This window comes from Pogona vitticeps, chromosome 1, assembly GCF_051106095.1.
Source record: "Pogona vitticeps strain Pit_001003342236 chromosome 1, PviZW2.1, whole genome shotgun sequence".
Lineage (NCBI taxonomy): Eukaryota > Metazoa > Chordata > Lepidosauria > Squamata > Agamidae > Pogona > Pogona vitticeps.
Window position 1 is genome coordinate 304310152 of NC_135783.1, and position 20938 is coordinate 304331089.

Sequence of the window (20938 nt, forward strand, 5' to 3'; positions counted from 1 at the left end):
CATTGACTTCGAAGTATTAATGCTTACATATAAAGCCCTAAATGGTTTAGGACCTTGGTACATAGCAGAGCACCTGCTCCCACCTAGCTCTACTCGTGTCACTTGATCTAGCCAGGCTGGGTGGCTGAGAGGCTTCCAGAGGTGAGGGGCCACCCCGAGAGAGGCCTGGAAGGAGAGATTAGAAACCAGGCCTTCTCAGTGGTGGACCCTCGCTTCTGGAACACCTTGCCCCTGGAGATTTGCCTGACATCCTTGCTGGGAGTTTTTAAGAACAAGCTGAAGACCTGGTTCTTCAGGCAGACCTTCCACCCTTCCATTTCTTAGTTTCTATGTTTTATCATCTTGGACTTTCTCTATCTCTATGTTGTTGATATTGTTGTTTTGATTTTTTTTATATACTGTACTCAGATTGTAAGCCACCCGGAGTAGATTCATTGAATATAGATGGGCAGGGTAAACGCCAGAAAGTAGGTAGGTAGGTAGGTAGGTAGGTAGGTAGGTAGGTAGGTAGGTAGGTAGGTAGGTAGGTAGGTAGGTAGGTAGGTAGGTAGATAGATAGATAGATAGATAGATAGATAGATAGATAGATAGATAGAAAGATAGATAGATAGATAGATAGATAGATAGATAGATAGATAGATAGATAGATAGATAGATAGATAGATAGATAGATAGATAGATAGATAGATAGATAGATAGATAGATAGATAGATAGATAGTCACTGGGTTCTAATTTGAATTCATCTGTGCCCAGTCCAAAGTAGTTTGCAGGGTAGCAGATTGTCACTAATTAAAGAGTTCTTTTCTTGATTTCAAGGTGTGTGCGACACACTCACACGATGACATGAAGCCACAGACCCTGAAATAAAGAAAAGGAATGCTTTAATTAGCAGCAACCTGCCTCAGCTGGTGATGTTCCTCCTATTGTATAGGCAGAGCTATTCTGCAGGATATTGACCATGTTTTATTGTGCAGGTGGGAAGTAGTCTTTCCAAGCAACACTATGTCTAATGCCAACTAAGGTCCTTTCTGTGAGTGACGTGAGCCTGTGCTATCCTGACTCACAGCTTGTGTCACTAGCCACTATCTTCCTCTGCTCCTACAACTTAGTTTACACAATGAAGAACAACGTATGTGTAACTGGAATTATTTTCTAGTGTGAGATATAAGTAGTTGCATCATTTGGTAACATTTGATGATAGCAGAACATTAAATGTAACTTGAGTACTTTCAACTATATGGGGCATTGCAGATGAAAAATACTTAAACTAAGGGAACAAGGAGTACTTCTTGTGCACTCACTGCTCTCAACTACAAGTGCAAATGGATAAACAGAAACAATTGACTTGTTGAGTTGTTGAGCAGCCTACTCGTTGTTTTGGAGCAATCTAGTACAATAGCTTGTTTCTCAGAGAACGTTAATCACATTCAAAAAAATGAACAAGCAGCTAGGTTAGGCATCCTTCAGTCTCGAAAGACTATGGTAACGTGCTCTGTATGGAGGACTTGGAACAGCGCCTAGTGTGGCTGAGAAGGCCAATTCGAGAGTGACAATCTCTTCCACACTGAAGACAAATCCAATCTGTCCCCTGTCCGGCTCCCTGGTTTTGCTGCTTTTGTGACTTCCTCTTTGCCTCGGCCTGCTGGGCAAGGGTCTCTTCAAATTGGGAGAGGCCGTGATGCACCGCCTGCCTCCAGGCTGAACGCTCAGATGTCAGGTTTTCCCATCTGTTGAGGTCTATTCCTAAGGCCTTCAGATCTCGCTTGCAGATGTCCTTGTATCGCAATTGCGGTCTCCCTCTGGGGCGCTTTCCCTGCAGTAATTCTCCATAGAGGAGATCCTTTGGAATCCGACCATCAGCCATTCTCACAACGTGCCCGAGCCAACGTAGACGTCGTTGTTTCAGTAATGTATTCATGCTGAAAATTCCAGCTCGTTCTAGGACTACTCTGTTTGGAACTTTGTCCTGCCAGGTGATACCAAAAATCCGTCGGAGGCAACGCATATGGAAGGTGTTCAGCTTCCTCTCCTGCCGTGCACAAAGGGTCCAGGACTCACTGCAGTACAGGAGTGTGCTTAGGACACAGGCTCTATAGACCTGGATCTTCGTATGTGTCGTCAGCTTCTTATTGAGCCATACTCTCTTTGTGAGTCTAGAGAACATGGTGGCTGCTTTGCCAATGCGTTTATCCAGCTCGACATCTAGAGAGAGGGTGTCCGAGATGGTTGAGCCGAGGTACACAAAGTCATGAACAACCTCCAATTCTTTTGTGGAGATGGTAATAGAAGGAGGTGAGTCCACGCCCTGGCCCATGACTTGTGTTTTCTTCAGGCTGATTGTTAGTCCAAAGTCTTGGCAGGCCTTGCTGAAATGATTCATGAGTTGTTGGAGGTCTTCAGCAGAGTGGGCAACAATGGCTGCATCATCTGCGAAGAGGAAGTCCCGCATGCATTTCAGTTGGACTTTGGTCTTCACTCTCAATCTAGAGAGATTAAAGAGCTTTCCGTCTGATCTAGTCCGGAGATAGACACCCTCGGTTGCAGTTCCAAACGCATGCTTCAGCATGACAGCAAAGAAGATCCCAAAAAGTGTTGGTGCGAGGACACAGCCCTGTTTCACTCCGCTTCGGATGTCAAAGGGGTCTGATGTTGAGCCGTCAAAAACTACAGTGCCTTTCATTCCCTCATGGAAAGATCTGATGATGTTAAGGAGACGAGGTGGACATCCAATCTTGGGAAGTATTTTAAAAAGCCCATCCCTGCTAACCAGATCAAATGCTTTTGTAAGGTCTATGAAGGCCACTAAGAGAGGCTGTTGTTGTTCCCTGCATTTCTCCTGCAGCTGTCGGAGGGAGAATACCATGTCAGTGGTGGATCTATTAGCTCGAAATCCGCACTGTGATTCTGGATAGACTCTGTCTGCAAGCACCTGGAGCCTCTTCAGCACAACACGGGCAAGCAGCTTCCCTACCACGCTAAGAAGAGAGATGCCACGGTAGTTATTGCAGTCACCCCTGTCTCCTTTGTTCTTGTACAGTGTGACAATGTTTGCATCCTTCATGTCCTGTGGTACTCCACCTTCCCTCCAGCAAATATGAAATACTTCATACAGTTCGGTGGTGATGATCTCCTTACAGCATTTCAGCACTTCAGCAGGGATGTTATCCTTTCCCGGTGACTTGCCGGAGGCGAGGGAGTCCAAGGCCGCTTTTATTTCTGCTAAGGTTGGTTCGCTGTCCAGCTCTTCCAAGACAGGCAGGCACTCAATGTTATTTAATGCTTCTTCAGTTACTACATTCTCTCTGGAATATAGCTCAGAGTAGTGCTATACCCAGCGTTCCATCTGCTGTGCTCGGTCCTGGATGAGCACACCTGTAGCAGACTTCAAGGGAGCAGATTTCTTCTGTATTGGACCTAAGGGATGCTTGATACTGTCATACATTCATTTGATGTTACCTGTGTCCGCTGCTAACTGTATCTGAGAGCAGAGCTGGAGCCAATAGTCATTGGAGCATCTCCTGGCAGCCTGTTGGACTTGGCTGCGAGCAGCTCAAAGAGCTTGCAAGTTGTACTCGCTAGGACAGGCTTTGTATGCTGCTAGAGCTCTTCTCTTATCCTCGATGGCTGGCATTAACTCCTCTGAATGGGCTTCGAACCAGTCAGCCACCTTTTGGGTCTTCTTGCCAAAGGTGGACAAGGCGGTGTTATAGACAGTGTTCTTGAAGTGTTCCCATCGTTCAGGTGCATTTGCATTAGCCGGACCTGGAAGGGCTTCCTCAAGTGCTTGGGCAAATTCCTTCACTTTTCTTTGATTGCAAGTGTTGCTGATGTCAATACGTGGTCTTCCTTCCTTTTTCGTGTGATATACTCTCTTTGTTCGCAGTTTCACTCTACTACACACCAGGGAGTGATCAGTATCACAATCAGCACTCTGGTAACTGCGTGTGATCATAATACTAGGAAGGCTGGAACGTCTAGTGAGGATTAGATCGAGCTGATGCCAATGCTTGGATCTTGGATGTCTCCAGGAAACTCTGTGTTGCAGCTTCGTGTTAAAGAATGTGTTGCTGACGCAAAGACCGTAATAACAGCAAAACTCCAGCAAGCGTTGGCCATTTTCATTCATCTTTCCAATGCCAAAATAACCTAAACAAGTGGGCCAAGAATTATGATCAGCACCAACTCTAGCGTTAAAGTCTCCAAGAATGAACAGTGCCTCTCTTTCAGGGACTTTTTGATAGTAGCTGCCAGATCGTCATAGAATTTGTCTTTCGCTTCTGGAGTGGATGACAGTGTTGGTGCATATGCACTAATGAGGGTTACTGGTCCTGCTGATGAGTGGAGCTGCAGAGACAGGATTCTTTCACTCCCCACAGTGGGTGGAACAATGCATCTCAGAAGAGTATTTCTGACTGCAAAGCCAACACCATATTCCCTGGTCTCATTCGATGGTTTTCCCTGCCAGAAAAATGAGAAGTTTTTTTCTTTGACAGATCCCAAGTCTGGCAGTCTTGTCTCTGGGCGACGATGTCCATCTGCAGTCTACTCAGTTCCATGTCAATGACAGCTGTCTTGCGCACATCGTCTATTTCTTGCAGGTCATTAGGAAAGCCGTAGTCAGGAAAGCCAGGGGTCATTGTCCGTACATTGTCCGAACAAGCAGCAATACCTAAAGAAAACCTCGGTTCATTGTTATTATTTTGCTGGATGACACATTGAGGATACAGGAAAGTCCATGTTTTTGTGGCTAATCCTAAATCACCATTTCTACAAAATAGTACTGAAGCTTTATTAGGTTTTGCTGTTGATTTCTTACAGGATGTACATGATGTCTCTGTTTATAAACATTTAGACAGCCTTCCATTCATACACTGTAGCTTTTGATAAGCTCATTGGCATTTCTTGTGTTACGATTATCACATGGTGGGGTTTGCTTGAGATAGTAAATTTCTACAGGACTTCTGCTCTCCATAGCAGGTCGCCACTTCACCATGAAAACTGGTTTCTGCTGCACATACTCTTTATGCTGCTCTTAAAAACATCCGTGATTCAGATTTGGAGTGGCATGGAGGCAAATCAGAAATTGGAAATTAAGTTACATCCCAGCATTGTGGAGACAAAATTGCTCACAGTATGGAGCTTTTCTTTTCAGTATTTATTTTGTGTTTTTTATTTTTCATACACAGCCAAATATTGATTGAAATCCAGTAGTAAGTAGGCCCATTGAATCAGAGGGGAATTGGTGAATTCGACACCTATATAGGTTTCATTGATGTAATGAGCCTACTCTAGTTGCAACTTACTGCTGGATTTCAGCCATTATGTTTCCATATGTAAAAGTTTGAGAAAATGCAAATTATAAATTTCAATGTTGAATTGAAAGTATGCATTCCAAAAAGCAAAATAAACAAAAGTCAACACAAAATTCCTTACATTGTGTGTTTTCCTACCTGACTGGAATGAACAAAATGAATGAATTTTACCATACTTGACAAACACAGTGAAGTGATCATAGGCTACTGGTGATATTTGATGATTGTGTTCTCTTATTTATGTTATAGAGGAGTCTAGATGAATTTCAATGTATTTTATTTTTATCCCTCCCATTTAGACAACATCTACTCTGGGTGGCTTATAGTAAGATATCATAATACTGTAACAATTAAAACAACAATTTAAATCAATAATATTAGTATTATTCAAGATGGAAAAGTATAAACAGAAAGTTAAAATATAAAGTAAAATCAAATATTAACAGGAGGGAAGGCCTGCCTGAAGAGCCAAGTTTTTAATTGGCTCTTAAAAACACGCAGCGAGGGAGCCAGGCAAATCTCTGATGGAAGGCTGTTCCAGAGTCGAGGGGCCACTGCCGAGAAGGCCCGGTTTCTTGTCAATACCATACTTTTCTTGTGTGTTTGCTAATATTTGATCAGAAGCTATAACACCTGCTTTTATTGTTTTAAAAATTCATTTCAAGTTAGAGAGTAAATATGAATGGTAGTGTATAGGGCCCCTTCACGGATTGCTGCCTCGTTGTGGCGAAGGGGCTTGAGTGACTCAGGGAAGCTATGGGCTATGCCGTGCAGGGACACCGAAGACAGACAGGTCATAGTGGAGAGTTCTGACTAAACGCGATCCACCTGGAGCAGGAACTGGCAAGCCACTCCAGCATCTTTGCCAAGAAAACTCCATGGACAGAAACAAAAGGCTAAACAGGAGGGCCTGGCGTCGTCTGGTCCATGGGTTCACGAAGAGTCGGACACGACTAAACGACTAAACAACAACAGTGTACAGGGATGTTTGCAAGCCTTTGGGTCTGAGTCTGAGTCTTTGATTTCAGATTCCTGGTCCCAAACCCCAAGTCAGTCCCTATTAAAAACAAGCTTTTCCCCCTGGAAAAAAGGGAGGAGTGGGTGGGTTCTCGAGTCGAGTCTGAAAAACAACAAGTCAAGGTACCAGTGCAACTTAAGTCTGACTTGACAGTGAGTCCTGCGATTCAAGTCCCCGTCCCTGGTAATGTATGCAGTTGCTATATAAATGTTTCCATTTTGCAAACAGCATTATCTGATATATCAATACTTGTAACAAACCTTTAAAACTAGGGTTGCTTATCATGATGTTTGTTGCATTTCAGACATCTACCTTTGCCATTTAAGCAGCTTTATTTTTATGAGTGTGACATAATTTTTCTATCAATGGGATCATATCCTGTGTTTTCTGTAATATCTACAAGTGGGTTGTTGGACATTACAGGAAGCCCAACCAGCCAAATGCACTGTCACAAATACCACTGCCTCTTACTATATCTCCATAAGTGATGATGTAGTGGTAAATTTGGAAATGCCGGTGCTCATTGTGATAGTCCTCATAGCCAGCACCATTAGCTATCCAAAAACAGAGGCAGTTGGATCAGTCCAAATCAACCAATGTGGAGCAGGTATTTTGTTTGTTCGTTTGTTCAAAATATTTTAACTCCATCTTTCTCCTTTAAAAGGACCCAAGGTGGCTTACATCAGTGTTCCCCAACCTTGGGCCTCCAGATGTTCTTGGACTTCAACTCCCAGAAATCCTGACCAGCAGAAGTGGTGGTGAAGGCTTCTGGGAGTTGTAGTCCAAGAACATCTGGAGGCCCAAGGTTGGGGATCCCTGGCTTACATCATTAAAATACAATAGATAAAGCTAAAAAACTTTAAGTATGCAAATACTAAAAAGGATCAAACAACCCCCACTCTAAGAAATGACAAACAAAAGCAATACTAAAAACAAATTCAAAGCACTAAGGCACAACAATACATTAAAAAATCCCACTCAGGCAGCCAGTCACTGAGGGAAAGCTTGCCAGATGAGAAGGGTCTTTGCTTGCTTGTGGAAGGACAGCCAAGATGGAGCCAGCCTGATCTCCTGTAGGAGTGGGTTCCAAAGTCTGGGAGCAGCAACGTCTCTTGTGTCCCCACCAAAGGCACCCGCGAGGGTGGTGGGAATGGGTGAAAGGTCTTTCCTGACAATCTTAAGACCTGGGCAAGCTCAGAAAAGGAGATGCAGTCTTTGAGACTGCTTTTAGATTGCATTTAGGACTTGATAGGTTAAAACCAGCACTTTGAATTGTGCCCAGAAATGGATCAGCATCCAATGGAACCACTATAATGGGGGGGGGGGGGGTGTTATGTGATTCCTGCAATGAGCTGGCAAAGGACTGTGTGTCGGTCAGCATGTTTACTTGAGACTGCAGCAGAAAAGGAAGGAGAGGGGAATAACATGTCTCTAAATGGAAGAGGACCACCAGCTGAAGATTTTCTAGGACTTCTTTTTGTTATGGCCAGGGCAAAACACTTGAGAGACAATCTGTCTGTTTGGAGTGTGCAACCATACCTTGTGTGAGCAGTTTGGCTTCTGACGAATGTGTGCAAGAAAGAATCCAATATCTTTCTGCACAACGTGTAACTGCAATGGGTTGATTTCTGGCTTGCAGAACGGCACGCCAGAGGTTGCACAGAGTTCTGTGCCAGCAGGGCTTTATGCTCCACGGCTGCAAACAGGATACTGGCCTAAGTTTCAAAATCAGCACACAAGTTTCTTCAGCATTCACTTCCATGAAAAATGTTTTGTTCTGTTTTGTTTAAAAAGCCAGCTGAATGGATCTTCTTGCCCTTCAAGGTCAAACCACCACAAAACACATGAGTAAGTCCCTCGTGGCAAAGTGGTGAAACTGCAGTACTGCAGCCCAAACTCTGCTCACAGCCCAGGTCAAATCCCAGGTAGTCGGCTTGAGGTTCACCGAGGCTTCCAGCTTTCCGAAGTTGGTAAATTGAATACCCTTGGGATGGAGGGCAATGCGTAGCCTGTATGATTAAATTGTAAACCACACAGAGAGTGATCCAAGCAGTATATAAGCGGCACACTTTGATTTTTGCTTTGCTATAATTTGCTGTTGCTGAGAAATGCCCCATATTATGCTACTGCAAAGATTGTAGTTAATCTTAGGGAACAACAGGTAAGTATGATGGGACTGGAGTGTCAGACAATGACATTAATACCTTTCTGCATTGAACTATATAGCCTGAAAACCCTATGAAGAAATGACTGTGCGATTCATTCATTCATTCATTCACTCATTTCATTTAGATCTCATCCAGTATTTCAAGGATTCTTTTGGTCTATTCTGTTTTAAAGTACTGTATTATTCTTTGCAAGATTTATATACAGTGCATTTATTTTAAATATTTCATTGTGTTATAATTATTAGATTAGCTTCCATTTTGTGGCATCGTAATAAATATATAGCATTCAGTGATCAGTTCTTCAGATGTGTTCTTGAAGACTTTCACGGCCGGGATCCAATGGATGTTGTAGGTATTTTTGGGCTGTGTGTTCTGGAGGTTTCTCTTCCTGACCTTTCACCAGTATCTGTGGCCGGCATCTTCTGAGGATAGGAGTTAGAACTCTGTCAGTGTTCTGAACACAGATGTTTTGATGCTGGGCACTGAGATTATGATATCTCAGTATCCCTTTCACTTCACAGTGTATATTCTTTAATTCAGTAATATCCTTTTTAAACTTTTTTTGTTTCAGAGATCTGCAACAAATTAATAATAATAATAATAATCCAGTAATAAGATCAGCATGAAATCATAAAATTGACACAGGTCTAAAGATCTTTCTGCTAAGATATGAAGTAAAATATACCTAGATGTTTCATATTCAGTTCCCATATAAGAAATAAAATCAAGTAATTTTAAGGACACTGTCCATGGTGTTTAAAAACCAACATCACACATATTCAGAAAGGATTTACAGCTTTTGTTTTGTTGTTCAATTAGTTTGACATTTTCTAGGGGGGAAAAGTTAAATTGTTTCCAAATTGGCACCAGTTTTTCATTTGCTGATTTGTATAAAACAAAAATAAATGACTCACGAAGTTTGTGATCTACAAAGAAAATGATTTTAGCTTCACAAAAATATTGTTGCCATGGTAACTGAGTAGCAGCCTGTGTTGTTTGTGCTCTTAAAAAGAATAAAACTTGATGCTAATCAGTGAGAATTGCACTTAAAAAATAATATTGAAAGAAATCGGTTTAACTATTCAGAATAGATACCATTCAGACACTTTAATTTTAATTGCTTTCAGGAAAAAAGATAAGCACATATTTAAAGGGGCAGGTATATGTATGCTTATGGGGAGCAACCTATTGATAATTGAAGGATTTAATTCTGAATTAACAGGCATAGGGCTGGGCTGCCTGTCTCCCTCATCGAGATGCATCAGACTTAAAATACTTTAACTTAGGGTTGCTCTTGCCCAATGTTTTTCTTTAGGTAGTATGGTATCTGCAGACAATGATCAGAAATGATCAGAAAAAATGACTTTATAGAACACCCATGTGATGCAATAGAAGTATTTGTTCAAGGGAACATTAGTTTCACGTAACACTATTCTGGAACTCTGTTTTTATGGTGGTTCACATCCTAATTGGGCCTTCATGTTTTGGCACCTTTACTAGTCTTGAAATGTCTACTTGTGTTATGAGAATTAGCCTGGAAAGTACAGCTTGTCAACAGAAGAATGCACACAAGCCATATACTTAAGAAATCCTGTGAAGTTCTGAAAAAATGTGAATAATTTCTGTTTATTGCAAGGATTAAGCTGTAAGGTTATTCCAAAGTATATGCAAACACATCACCTTTTATCATGGCCCCTGAGTATCATGTATGTAGTTTTTCAGTTAATATATACAAGAAGTTCTCTACTAAAATTCTTATTTAGCATTCCATTTACAGAGAGTTTAGCATTCCATTTTCAGAGAAAGCTATATGTCTGGAAAGCATTTCAGCATGAAATTTAATAGTTACTTACGACATTGGTCTCTGAAACGGTAGTGGATGATTTCCACATGGGTGAATTTTGTAAGAAAATACTGTCCTACCTGTGCCATTTACTCTTGTGAAAAGGAACTGATAAGGCCACTCACTGTTCCAGAACTTTCCCACTCATATAAACACACGAATTAGCTGTAACTGAATGTTATCTTTTATACAATAGACATAACACTGCTTTGTTTCTCATTATGGATCAAGATAATCATTTACAATTATTCCAGGAGATATTTATTCAGCAATAAGGGAGGCAACATATTCATGCAGCACACAAAAGGTAACAAAAGAAAAGGAAAAAAAGATTGTTATACAAATATAATTGAAATGAACAAATTGAATGGATTATGGTCTAAATGGAAAAGAAAGAGAACTGATACAAATGAACAAGTGCCTTTGGAAAGTGTTGGGAAACTCCAACAGGTCTAAAACACTTCAGCTGGATCATAAACTGGGGCTGCTTACAGGGCACATATAACTCTTTTATTACAGAAACTCCACTGGCTGCTGATCCGTTTCCTGGCACAATTTAAAGTGCTGGTTTTATAACCTGTGAAACCCTAAATGGCTTGGGTCCAAGCTATGTAAAAGACTGTATCTCCCTTTATGAACATGCCTTGATATTAAGATCATTAGGAGAAGCCTTTCTCCTAGTCCCACCACCTTCACAAGTGTGTTTGGCCACGGGAAAGAGCCTACTCTGTTTCTACTCTTATGGAACTCCCTCCCACAGGAACTCCCTCCCACAGGAGGCCAGGCTGGCCCCATCTTTGCTGTCCTTCTGCAAGCAAGCAAAGACCTTTCTGTCCTGGCAAGCTTTCATTTAAATGACTTGTTGACTAAGGGGATTGAAAGGAATTGTCGTATTATGCTGTTTTATTTGTGTTTTTAATACAGCTCTTATTTGTAAGTTTTAATACAATATTTAATTCTTTTTTAAATATTGCAATAATGTATTATTTGAGCTTTTAACTTTGTTTCTTTTAATACTGGAAGCCACTTTCAATCCTTTAGGAGAAAAGCAGCATTTAAATATTTTAAATAAATATATCAATAAAACATTAATTATCTTGGGGTAATTTCCCCTGCTACTCTCCTTCCCAGTGGCAAAGGGAAATTAGCTGCTAATTAGAAACATAACAAGCATTAAGAAATTGAGGAATAGAACCAGGATGTCCTATTTATAATTAGTTTTAATCGAGATATCCTGGGGTTTTCATTCCTTCTCTTTTTGTTAAATTCTCCAAGTCTACACATTTTTTCCAGTTGAACTTTAACCATTTGTACCACAAAGCTACATATTACTATTTCACCATTACCTTTAGTGTCATTCAGTAGGAAAAAGGTGGGGTATAAATCCAAATTTTAAAAATTAAATGCTTGTATTACAAGCATGATCTTATTTAGTTAAAGTTTAACTTTGATTATGTCACCTCAGTGTTTGTGGAAACGCTGGTAGCTACATGTAAAGAGACGTAATTATTTATGATGCTTATGCTTCCAAAAGAGTAGCCATTTATAGCAAAACAGGAAAGAGTTTTGTGGTACCTTAAGCTGAACAACTTTTATTTGCTATAGAACTCTGCCCACATTAACTCAAATAGGAACCCTGGTGATTCACAGTATAACATCATGTGCCAGAATAAGATGGAACTTGGCAGAAGTATGGAGAATTGTAATAAGCCTCTGCCTAATGCTGTTGTTGGAACATTCTTTTGGGTTTTCTTGCAAAGATTGTTCAGTACAAAGCCAATTAGTTTTCCAGGTTCACCAAGGGGGACCTAATGATTGTACTTTGAGTCAAAATAGGGATGAATGAGGGGTGAGGTGTCTGTGCCAGTTTTTAATTGCTGCCATTAATAGAACTATACTTGCAACAACAGTTTGGCCGGTAGTGAGAATTTATTCAGGTTTAGAAGCAAGAAGAACACATCCTGAAGCTGAGGCTCCAATACTCTGGCCATCTCATGAGAAGAGAAGACTCCCTGGAAAAGACCCTGATGTTGGGAAAGAGTGAAGGCAAGAGGAAAAGGGGACAACAGAGAACAATATTTTTGGACAGTGTCATCAAAGCTACCAACGTGAATTTGACCCAACTCCGGGAGGCAGTGGAAGACAGGAGGGCCTGGCATGTTCTGGTCCATGGGGTCATGAAGAGTTGGACATGACTTAACGACTAAACAACAATAAACAACAAGAAGCAAGAAGACCCTATACTCATACCCAGTACACCAGAGTAACTTGGAATAGCTGTCGAGGCAGAACAATCACCATTCCAGGTTATAAGTGTATTTATTTAGTACATTTTAATAAAATCCTTTAATTGTAACAAAAATCAAAGGCAATTTGCAGTGGCTCATAAAACACAGTGGAACTCATAAAAGAGTTTATAACATAATGCACTAAAAATAATCACAGGAGAAATAAAACCTATGTCCAGCTTTGTTTCTCTTCCGTTATTGGAAGATTGATCCAAAAGAAGCCTCTGTCAATGAGAAGATACTGTTAGAGACAACCCAACAATACAAGTTATGTATCAAGACAATCAAGTGCAGCGACACACCCATTTCTTTCAGAACAGCCCATAGTTTCGCATGATCCCTATAATCAAAGGCTTCGCTGTAGTCTATAAATCATAGATTGATCTTCTTCTGAAACTCTTTGGTGCCCTCCAGTAGCCAGTGAATATTTGCAATGTGATCTCAAGTGTCTCTTTCTTTTCGAAATCCAGCTTCAACACCAGGCATTTCTTGTTCCATGAAAGGTAAAAGCCTTTGTTGCAACACCTTGAGCTTCACTTTGCTTGCATGGGAAATTAAAGCAAAGGCATATAACCTGGAAAAATAAAAGAAAGACTTTTGCCTGGCACGTACAGAACATTAATAGATCAGGGAAGCCTCTCTGGGGAAAAGTATTCAACTAATAGTACTTGACAACTGAAAAGGTTATTTTCTGTGTTTCTGTCTCCCTTCATATGGAGAGGAGGGCACTTGGAGAAGAGCCTCTGAGGAAGATCTTAGCCTATGGATAGTTTTAATGTCAAACAATATCTTCCTTCAAACATCCAGGATTCAAGACATGTAGGGTTTTAAAGTTAAGTAAATGAATTCCTCAATAGTGAATAGTGAGGATACCTTGTTTTGGCTGTTCAGAACCACACCCAATGTTGTGCTTCTTTATGGATGGAAATATCCTTGTAGGAAAAGAGCTGTGAGTGAGATGTCAGTCCTGCAGCCTTTTGCTTAAAACAAATCACCTCTTTTTCTTTGCAGTGAGATTTCTCAGCATGATTTTTTTTCCCTTGCAGAAAATCCTGAGGGATTTCTCAGAAGATTTGTGGACTTCATTTATTTTTCTCAGAAAAAAGTGCCAAGGTGTATAGGTTTGTAACACATTCTACACAGAGTGATGTCTTTCCTGCAAAACATTTCCCTGGATAGATGAACGGCCTACCAGTAGCACCTCTGTTTTGTTAGGGTTGAACTTCCAAGCACTGCTGTCTCCCCTGTGTTAATGAGAAAGGCAAGGCAGCTTTTCCAGAGTGAGATCTGACCTCTCCAAGGCTAGGAATCTGTGCCCTTTACAAAAACCTTTTATATATGCATTTTAAAATGTCAAGAATAAATTATGGAAACACACATCTGGTATTAGTTCCAGAGGAAAATAAGTCCTAAGTTACTTCTCTTCCATCTCTGTATCTGGGTACTCCATAGACAAATTGAGTACGTACACGTCCAGGCATAGATATACCAAATAAACACCTGTGCTGTGATGCTTATATAGATCCCTCCGTGCATGGCAGTTGCCAATTTTAAAAAAAGAGACACACATCTCCATCACCACCAAAAGAAAGTGAGTGAGAGAGAGAGAGAGAGAGAGAGAGAGTGAATGTAAAAATAATTACTAGAATTTAAATTTATCAGAGTGAAAAGCTATATATTCCGCAGTAAAATTATCCCCATCATTCTTAAGTCAATTTGTGCTCCACTTATTTGTTAATTTATCTCACAGCTGATCCAGATCCACCACCAAAATTAATTTCCCCTTAGTTAATTACTTGCATTCAGTTCAATCACCATAGCATTTCCCCTGTCCCAAATCAAATTAAATCCAACATAAATAGGGCATGAGCCACAGTTCTTATTGGGTGGGCAGTGGGGAGGATTCTTACAAGGAGGAGGATGAAGAGGCCAACACTTGGATGATCTAGTTATCTTTTTTTTAAAACTAGTAGAAATTAAATCAGCCAAAGGCAAGCTTACCGCAGCTCAGGTACTGCTGATGTGCCAGGCTAACTGAAACCTCAAATGCCCCTAGGTGTGGAACTGATGTAATTTCTGATTGTCTCCGGAAGAAAATTGAATTCATGTTATTTCTCTTCCCAGAGGTACCTGAGGTTTTGCTTAGCAATGCAGTGGAGAAACTCAGCTGCCAGGTTATCTTTGGCTGGATTAATTTTTTTCAGAAGAGACAGATATCTCATCACTCATCCTGTATATCTGTTATGAGGACATAAGGAAAAGAGTCTCCCAGATAGTCTTGAAATAATACTGACCAGTGCAATAAGGAAAGGACATCAAGACTTCCTTGACCCATTCCAATTCAGGTTCAGGCCGGGCCACAGCACAGAGACTGCACTGGTTGTGCTACACAGTGACCTGTTAAGGGAGGCTGACCAGGATAATGTGGCTCTGTTGGTTTTCCTTGATCTCTTAGCTGCCTTTGATATTGTCAGTCACGGATTCTCCTGGATGGACTGTTGGGGTTGGGGATGGGTGGCTTGGCATTTTGCTGGCTTGTGTTTTTCCTTGGTGGTCATCTCTGGAAGGCACAATTTTGGACCCAGTGCTTGACCGTGGAGCAACAGGTCTCTGCTGTGATCTGTTTTGCCCTTTTTCAGCTTCAACAAATTGCTCAGTTGCGTCTCTGTCTGGATTATGGGTCTCTAACAACAGTGGTCTACACACTGGTAGTCTGAAAAACTGACTACTGTAGTGCACTCTAAGTGGGCCTTCCCTTGAAGCTGCTCTGGAAGCTTCAGGAGGTCCAGAATGCAGTGGCCAGGTTGATTGCTGGGATGGAGAATTCAGCATTATCACCCCAGCCTTGCTCCACCTGCACTTGTTACCAATCCACTTTTGTGCCAGGTTCAAGGTTCTGGTACTAACATATAAAGCCCTAGATGGTTTGAGACCTCATTACCTGTCAGAATGTCCTCTTCCAGGTTCTACTGCCTATTTTACTCGGTCCTCTGCAGCCTCATGCCTGCAGATGTTGACAGCAAGAGAAGCCTGTAACACTTCAGCAAGGAATAGGACTTTCTGGGCAGTGGCACCTTTCCTTTGGAATACCCTTCTGCAGGAAATATACCAAGTGCTGTCCCTTTGGGGCCTTTAAGAAGTTCTGAAAAGTGGAACTCTTTGGAGAAGCGTTTGGGGAGGCCCTCCTCAGTAAATGAGAGAAGGAAAGAAAGAATACTCATTAGAATGCCTTATTGTCAATAGCTTGTTTTGGTGTGTAGTAGTTATAGTTATTTATAGCATTTTGTTGTAGTTGGTCAGTTTTATAATATGCACTATTTGTTTCATGAGAAGAGAAGACTCCCTGGAAAAGATGCTGATGTTAGGAAAGTGTGAAGGCAGGAGGAGAAGGGGACGACAGAGGATGTGATGGTTGGACGGTGTCATTGAAGCTACCAACGTGAATTTGACACAACTCCAGGAGGCAGTGGAAGACAGGAAGCCCTGGCGTGCTCTGGTCCATAGGGTCACGACTAAACGACTAAACAACAACAATTTGTTTGGTGTATTATTGCTAACCACCAGAGTTTGTTAGATGGGTGGTATAAAACCAAAAAAATAATAAATCCGGCCACCCTGGCCCTCAGATATTTTTCCAAACATTTTCCACACCTACACACTGCATTGGTGGCTTGTGCAGTGAGCATGGAGGGCTTCACCTCATCTTTTCAGGTATACCATAAGGTGGCTTATGGTATACCTGAATTTGCCATCAGGTGTACATTCATCAAAGAGTTGCATCCAGTCCCTGATCTCTAATAAGCATATCCATTTTGTACCTAGAAACAACAAGGATTTTGGTGGCACCTTAAAGGCTAAGCAAGTTTTATGTGCCAGAAACCTTCATGAGCTATATTCCGCTTCTTCGGATGCAACTACAGACATGGGTTACAGTCAGCAAAAGCTTATGGCAAATAGAAGACCTTAGTCTTAAAGGTGACCCAAGACAACTTAGATCTGTGTATATCTGCCTAGCGCTGGCTCCCTATAGCAGTGTCCCTTGGGGGTACTGGTTTGCTCAGTATTAATGGCACAATGCTGACAATCTTTTAAAGGCACTTTTATGGAACTTTGAAGTACATACAGATTAAGAGAGTGTCTAATTGATGAGAAACTGCTCAACAACTTTATGTATCAGTGAAGGTTTATGGCATATAAAAGGAAATGAATAAGTAATAATGGTTATCATAGAAGCAGAAACGTTAAAAGGACATTTTTGTTTTGCGGGAACTATGGTGAACTTTGCATGTTTATACAGATAGAGGTGAACAACTCCCAGAAGCTAGAAAAAAGGAAAATAATGCATTGTAAATGGGGATGCTTCAACATTTAAAGGACAATAAAGACAAATTGTTGCTTCTAAGTGAAAGAATACACAAATAAATTATTGATAATGGAGTGATATTATTTTAAAGAGCCGGAAAATGTGTCATTTAAGAAAATAACTTGAGTATATCCTTACAACTAAAGTTTTTAAAGTGATGCAGGAAAGCTTGCTACAAGTCCATTGTACCACTCAGAAGCAGCGATATGATAGCCAGAATTTGTTCCTGGGCAAAAGGTGCTCTTTTACCATCAGAGGCAGCTAAACTCTTTGCCCAATGGCAGGGGCCCTTTGAAGTGATAAGAAGGGTTGGACTGTTGATTATGAGGTCCGGGTCCCAGACCACAGCCGTCCCACAAAGATCTTTCATGTAAATCTTCTGAAAGAATGGACAGGGAGGCTCTCTATGGAGCCATTGAAGACCCTGAACTGGGACCCAAAGGTAAAACCATTTCCTCTTCAGTGGTGGACAGGTGGGACTTGGCAAAGGTATTAAGTCCTCAGAAGCAGCAACAGTTAAGAGCCTTCAAACATGAGTTCACCGATGTTCTATCTCACAGGCCGGGACGTACCAACTTGGTGGAACATCATATTGAGACTGACCCAGGGGTGTTGGTACGCTCAGCTGCTCGGACTTGGCCCCAACATCTAAGACACATAATTATAGACAAGGTTAACTCCATGTTGGATATGGGAGTAATTGAGCCCTCCAACAGCCCTTGGCGTAGCCACCCGGTCCTTGTTCCTAAGCCCGATGCCAGCATCCGGTTCTGTGTGGATTTCTGGCTGGTAAACATGGTGTCAAAATCTGACACCTACCCCATGCCCCAGGTGGACAAGCTGATATAGAGGTTGGGGAGGGCCACTTATCTTTTCTCCCTTGATCTCACCAAGGGATATGCACATACCCCTCTGGGACATGGATCGGGTGTCAAGACTTCGCAGCCGCATACATAGATGATATCATTATCTTTAGCCAGTCCTGGGAAGAACAGTTGGGTCATTTGAGGGCAGTACTGGAGGAGTTAAGGAAAGCTGGGCTGACAGGAAACCCACGGACATGTAAGTTGGTGCAAGCACAGGTGCCATATCTAGGCTTTATGGTAGCGGAAGGAGAAATTTGACCCATGGGGGATAAAGTTACAAAGGTGTCCTCCTGGCCCCATCCAAGAACGAAACGAAAAGTGATTCCTGGGCCTTGCAGGGTACTACAGGCAATTCATAGCCCATTTTTCAGATATTGGTGCTCCCCTAATGGACCTCACCCGCAAAAGAGCCCCTATGCTGGTCCAATGGGGAACCCCGGTGCAGCGGGCTTTTCAAGAATTAAAACACTTTGTTCAACTCCTATCCGGCAGCCCCCTGATTTCTCTCGCCCTTTAATTTTACTTACGGATGCCTTGGAAAGAGGACTCGGGGCTATTTTGGCCCAGCATTATGAGGATGGGGAGTACTCTGTTCTATTTCTCAGCTGGAAATTATCACCCCAGGAGCAGAGGTACGCTGCAATTGAGCAATAGGCTCTGGCCATCAAGTGGACTACAGAATCTCTACGGTATTACTTATTAGAATCTGTGCTTTTCAGCTGTAGCATCTTCCACTGTTTCTGCTAAAATACATATTGTCTATCTGGCATGAAGCCTTTCAGATGCTGAGAAACAATTAGCACTTTTGTTTTAAGGACCTCTAAGATCTGATGGTGCTAAAATGCGTTGCTGCCATGGCATCAAATCTTTAATCACCAGCACTGGTAAAAAGGTTGGTAATAACCAATTGACAGCAGTTCTGGATTTGAAGCACCCTGAATACTAAGCATGTATGCTGCCTTATTATGCCCCATTCTTAATACTGATGGACCGAAACGATTATTCTTTAGTGTATTTGGTTTAACATGGGGGAAAGGGTGTAGACAAAGGAAAATGGGCTCCAGAGAAGGAAAATATAAAAAGGAGAATTGATTACATAGCCAGAGTGTAATTTTCACTTTTGAAGGAAATGTCTAGCAATTTTCAGAAGTTCACATTAGCTTCTTGCTGCTCATGAGGACAATCTACTATGTCACTGGAATTTTAGACATAGTATAGTTGAATTGCTGGGACTTGGATCTGTTCTAACATGGTTGACATAAAAGTCTGTTTTACCTATTATTAACAGTCTTCAGCAGCCATGAAATATGTCCATAAAAATAAAGCTCTTAGTTGTTGTATGTACTTCTGTTGTGCCTTTTTCTTTTGCAAACTACAAGGTAACCATGCTTTTAAAAGTAAATTATTTCCTAGTACTGGATAGAGCTGAGTAGATCCTGAATGGAAAAATGTTCTTGTCCATAAGGCAGCAGCCAAAACCCAATGGAGGGAGGGACGGAGGGATAGATGGATGGACGGATGGCGGACGGATGGATGGATGGACAGATGGACGGACGGATGGATGGATCCCGTCTTTCTCCTTAAAAGGACCCAAAGCAGGGTCCTAAGTACTGCATTTGGGTTGGTTTGTTTTTAGTCTACCATATTTCACATCACTTTATGAAATACTCTTGTCATATATCAAACGGGAGTTTCTAGTCTAAGACAATTGGCATCAGATTGAATGATGCATAATATTATTCACTTCAGGCTTTTTTTTACAAAAACCATTGTTCTGGAATTAATAATCCAACTTTTTACAAAAATGAAATAATGGCTTATGCTACAGTACTTTGTATTTATAAGGAGGAATTGTTGTTAAATACAGGGGCTGGAGTCCTACTGGTAGGTATTTGTGTAAGATCTGCATAACTTGCTGTGGCTAATTGAGACCAATTGATGAACCATCTGGGTGCATTTCAGTTGTACAATTGAATTAGCCATGACAAGTTACACAAACCACACATGAATACCAGTTGAATTCTGGCTAGTGAAACAAGTACTTCAGAGTTAAAATTTCAGGATTATGGTCCATCCTTATTTGTAGCCAATGGCTGCACTTGGTAATACAATTTCCAAGGGGGACGGAATCCACATTGGTGAGTAAAATATATGTTAAAGTCTTACTTGAATAATTAACTTTGCCATGTTCTATATTGTATATAAGTCATTATTGAATTTTTCATGACCTGAATTTTGTTTTGCCTTTTCCAGGTAATGTCGTGGTCTTGTGGTCGACATGCAAGACATCAGTTTTTAAATCGGTAACTAACCGGTTTATTAAGAACTTGGCCTGCTCCGGGATCTGTGCCAGCCTAGTCTGTGTGCCTTTTGACATTGTCCTCAGTGCCAGCCCGCACTGCTGCTGGTGGATCTATACTATGGTCTTCTGTAAGATCATCAAATTCTTGCACAAAGTCTTCTGTTCAGTGACCATCCTCAGCTTTCCTGCCATTGCTCTGGATAGGTAAAGCAGTGAAGTTATCTCTCAACCACAGCAGCTAATTAAAGGGCTTTTCCCCCCGATACACATTTTAGGTTAATAGAGCAAAACTGACAGAGAATATTGTGGCATCTTAAAGCCCAACCTGTTTTATTTGATACAAGCTTTTCTGGGTTGCAGCCCACTTCTTCAGGTGCAACTGTTTTATTAAGGTATGTCTGAAGAAGTAGGCTGCAATCCATTGAAGCTTATGCTGGTGGATAAACTTGCAGATTCTAAGGTGCCACAAGACTTTGTTGGTCTTGCTATAATAGATTAGCATGGTCGTTCCCCTGGTGGTTTTAATATTGCTTTTTTAAAAAGTGGTTCGATGACTTAAGCCTTCTGAACATTGATATATCCAATCCATTGTTACAGCTGCTTAAAGCAACATTTTAAGTTTGCAGCCATTCTGCATAATAAATTATTTTTACTCACTTGTTGAAGATGGAAATTTTCTATGGTGGCTGGATTTTAAAAGTGTGATTGGCCAATATTTTAAGAGGTGACAGCCAAAATAACTCTCTAGCCCTAGGGCCAAAAATAAAAATTTCAAGA

The 20938-nt window shown here is 41.3% G+C and overlaps 1 protein-coding gene across 1 annotated transcript in view; it reads left to right on the top strand.

Moving 5' to 3' along the window:
• The window catches only part of GPR176 (G protein-coupled receptor 176), a 56652-nt gene that overhangs the window by 30587 nt on the left and 5127 nt on the right, over nt 1-20938 (top strand). Inside the window, exon 2 of the mRNA XM_020795724.3 lies at nt 20113-20365. Within this exon, the coding sequence (XP_020651383.3) occupies nt 20113-20365 (253 nt within the window). The remainder of the gene's footprint in view (nt 1-20112; nt 20366-20938) is intronic.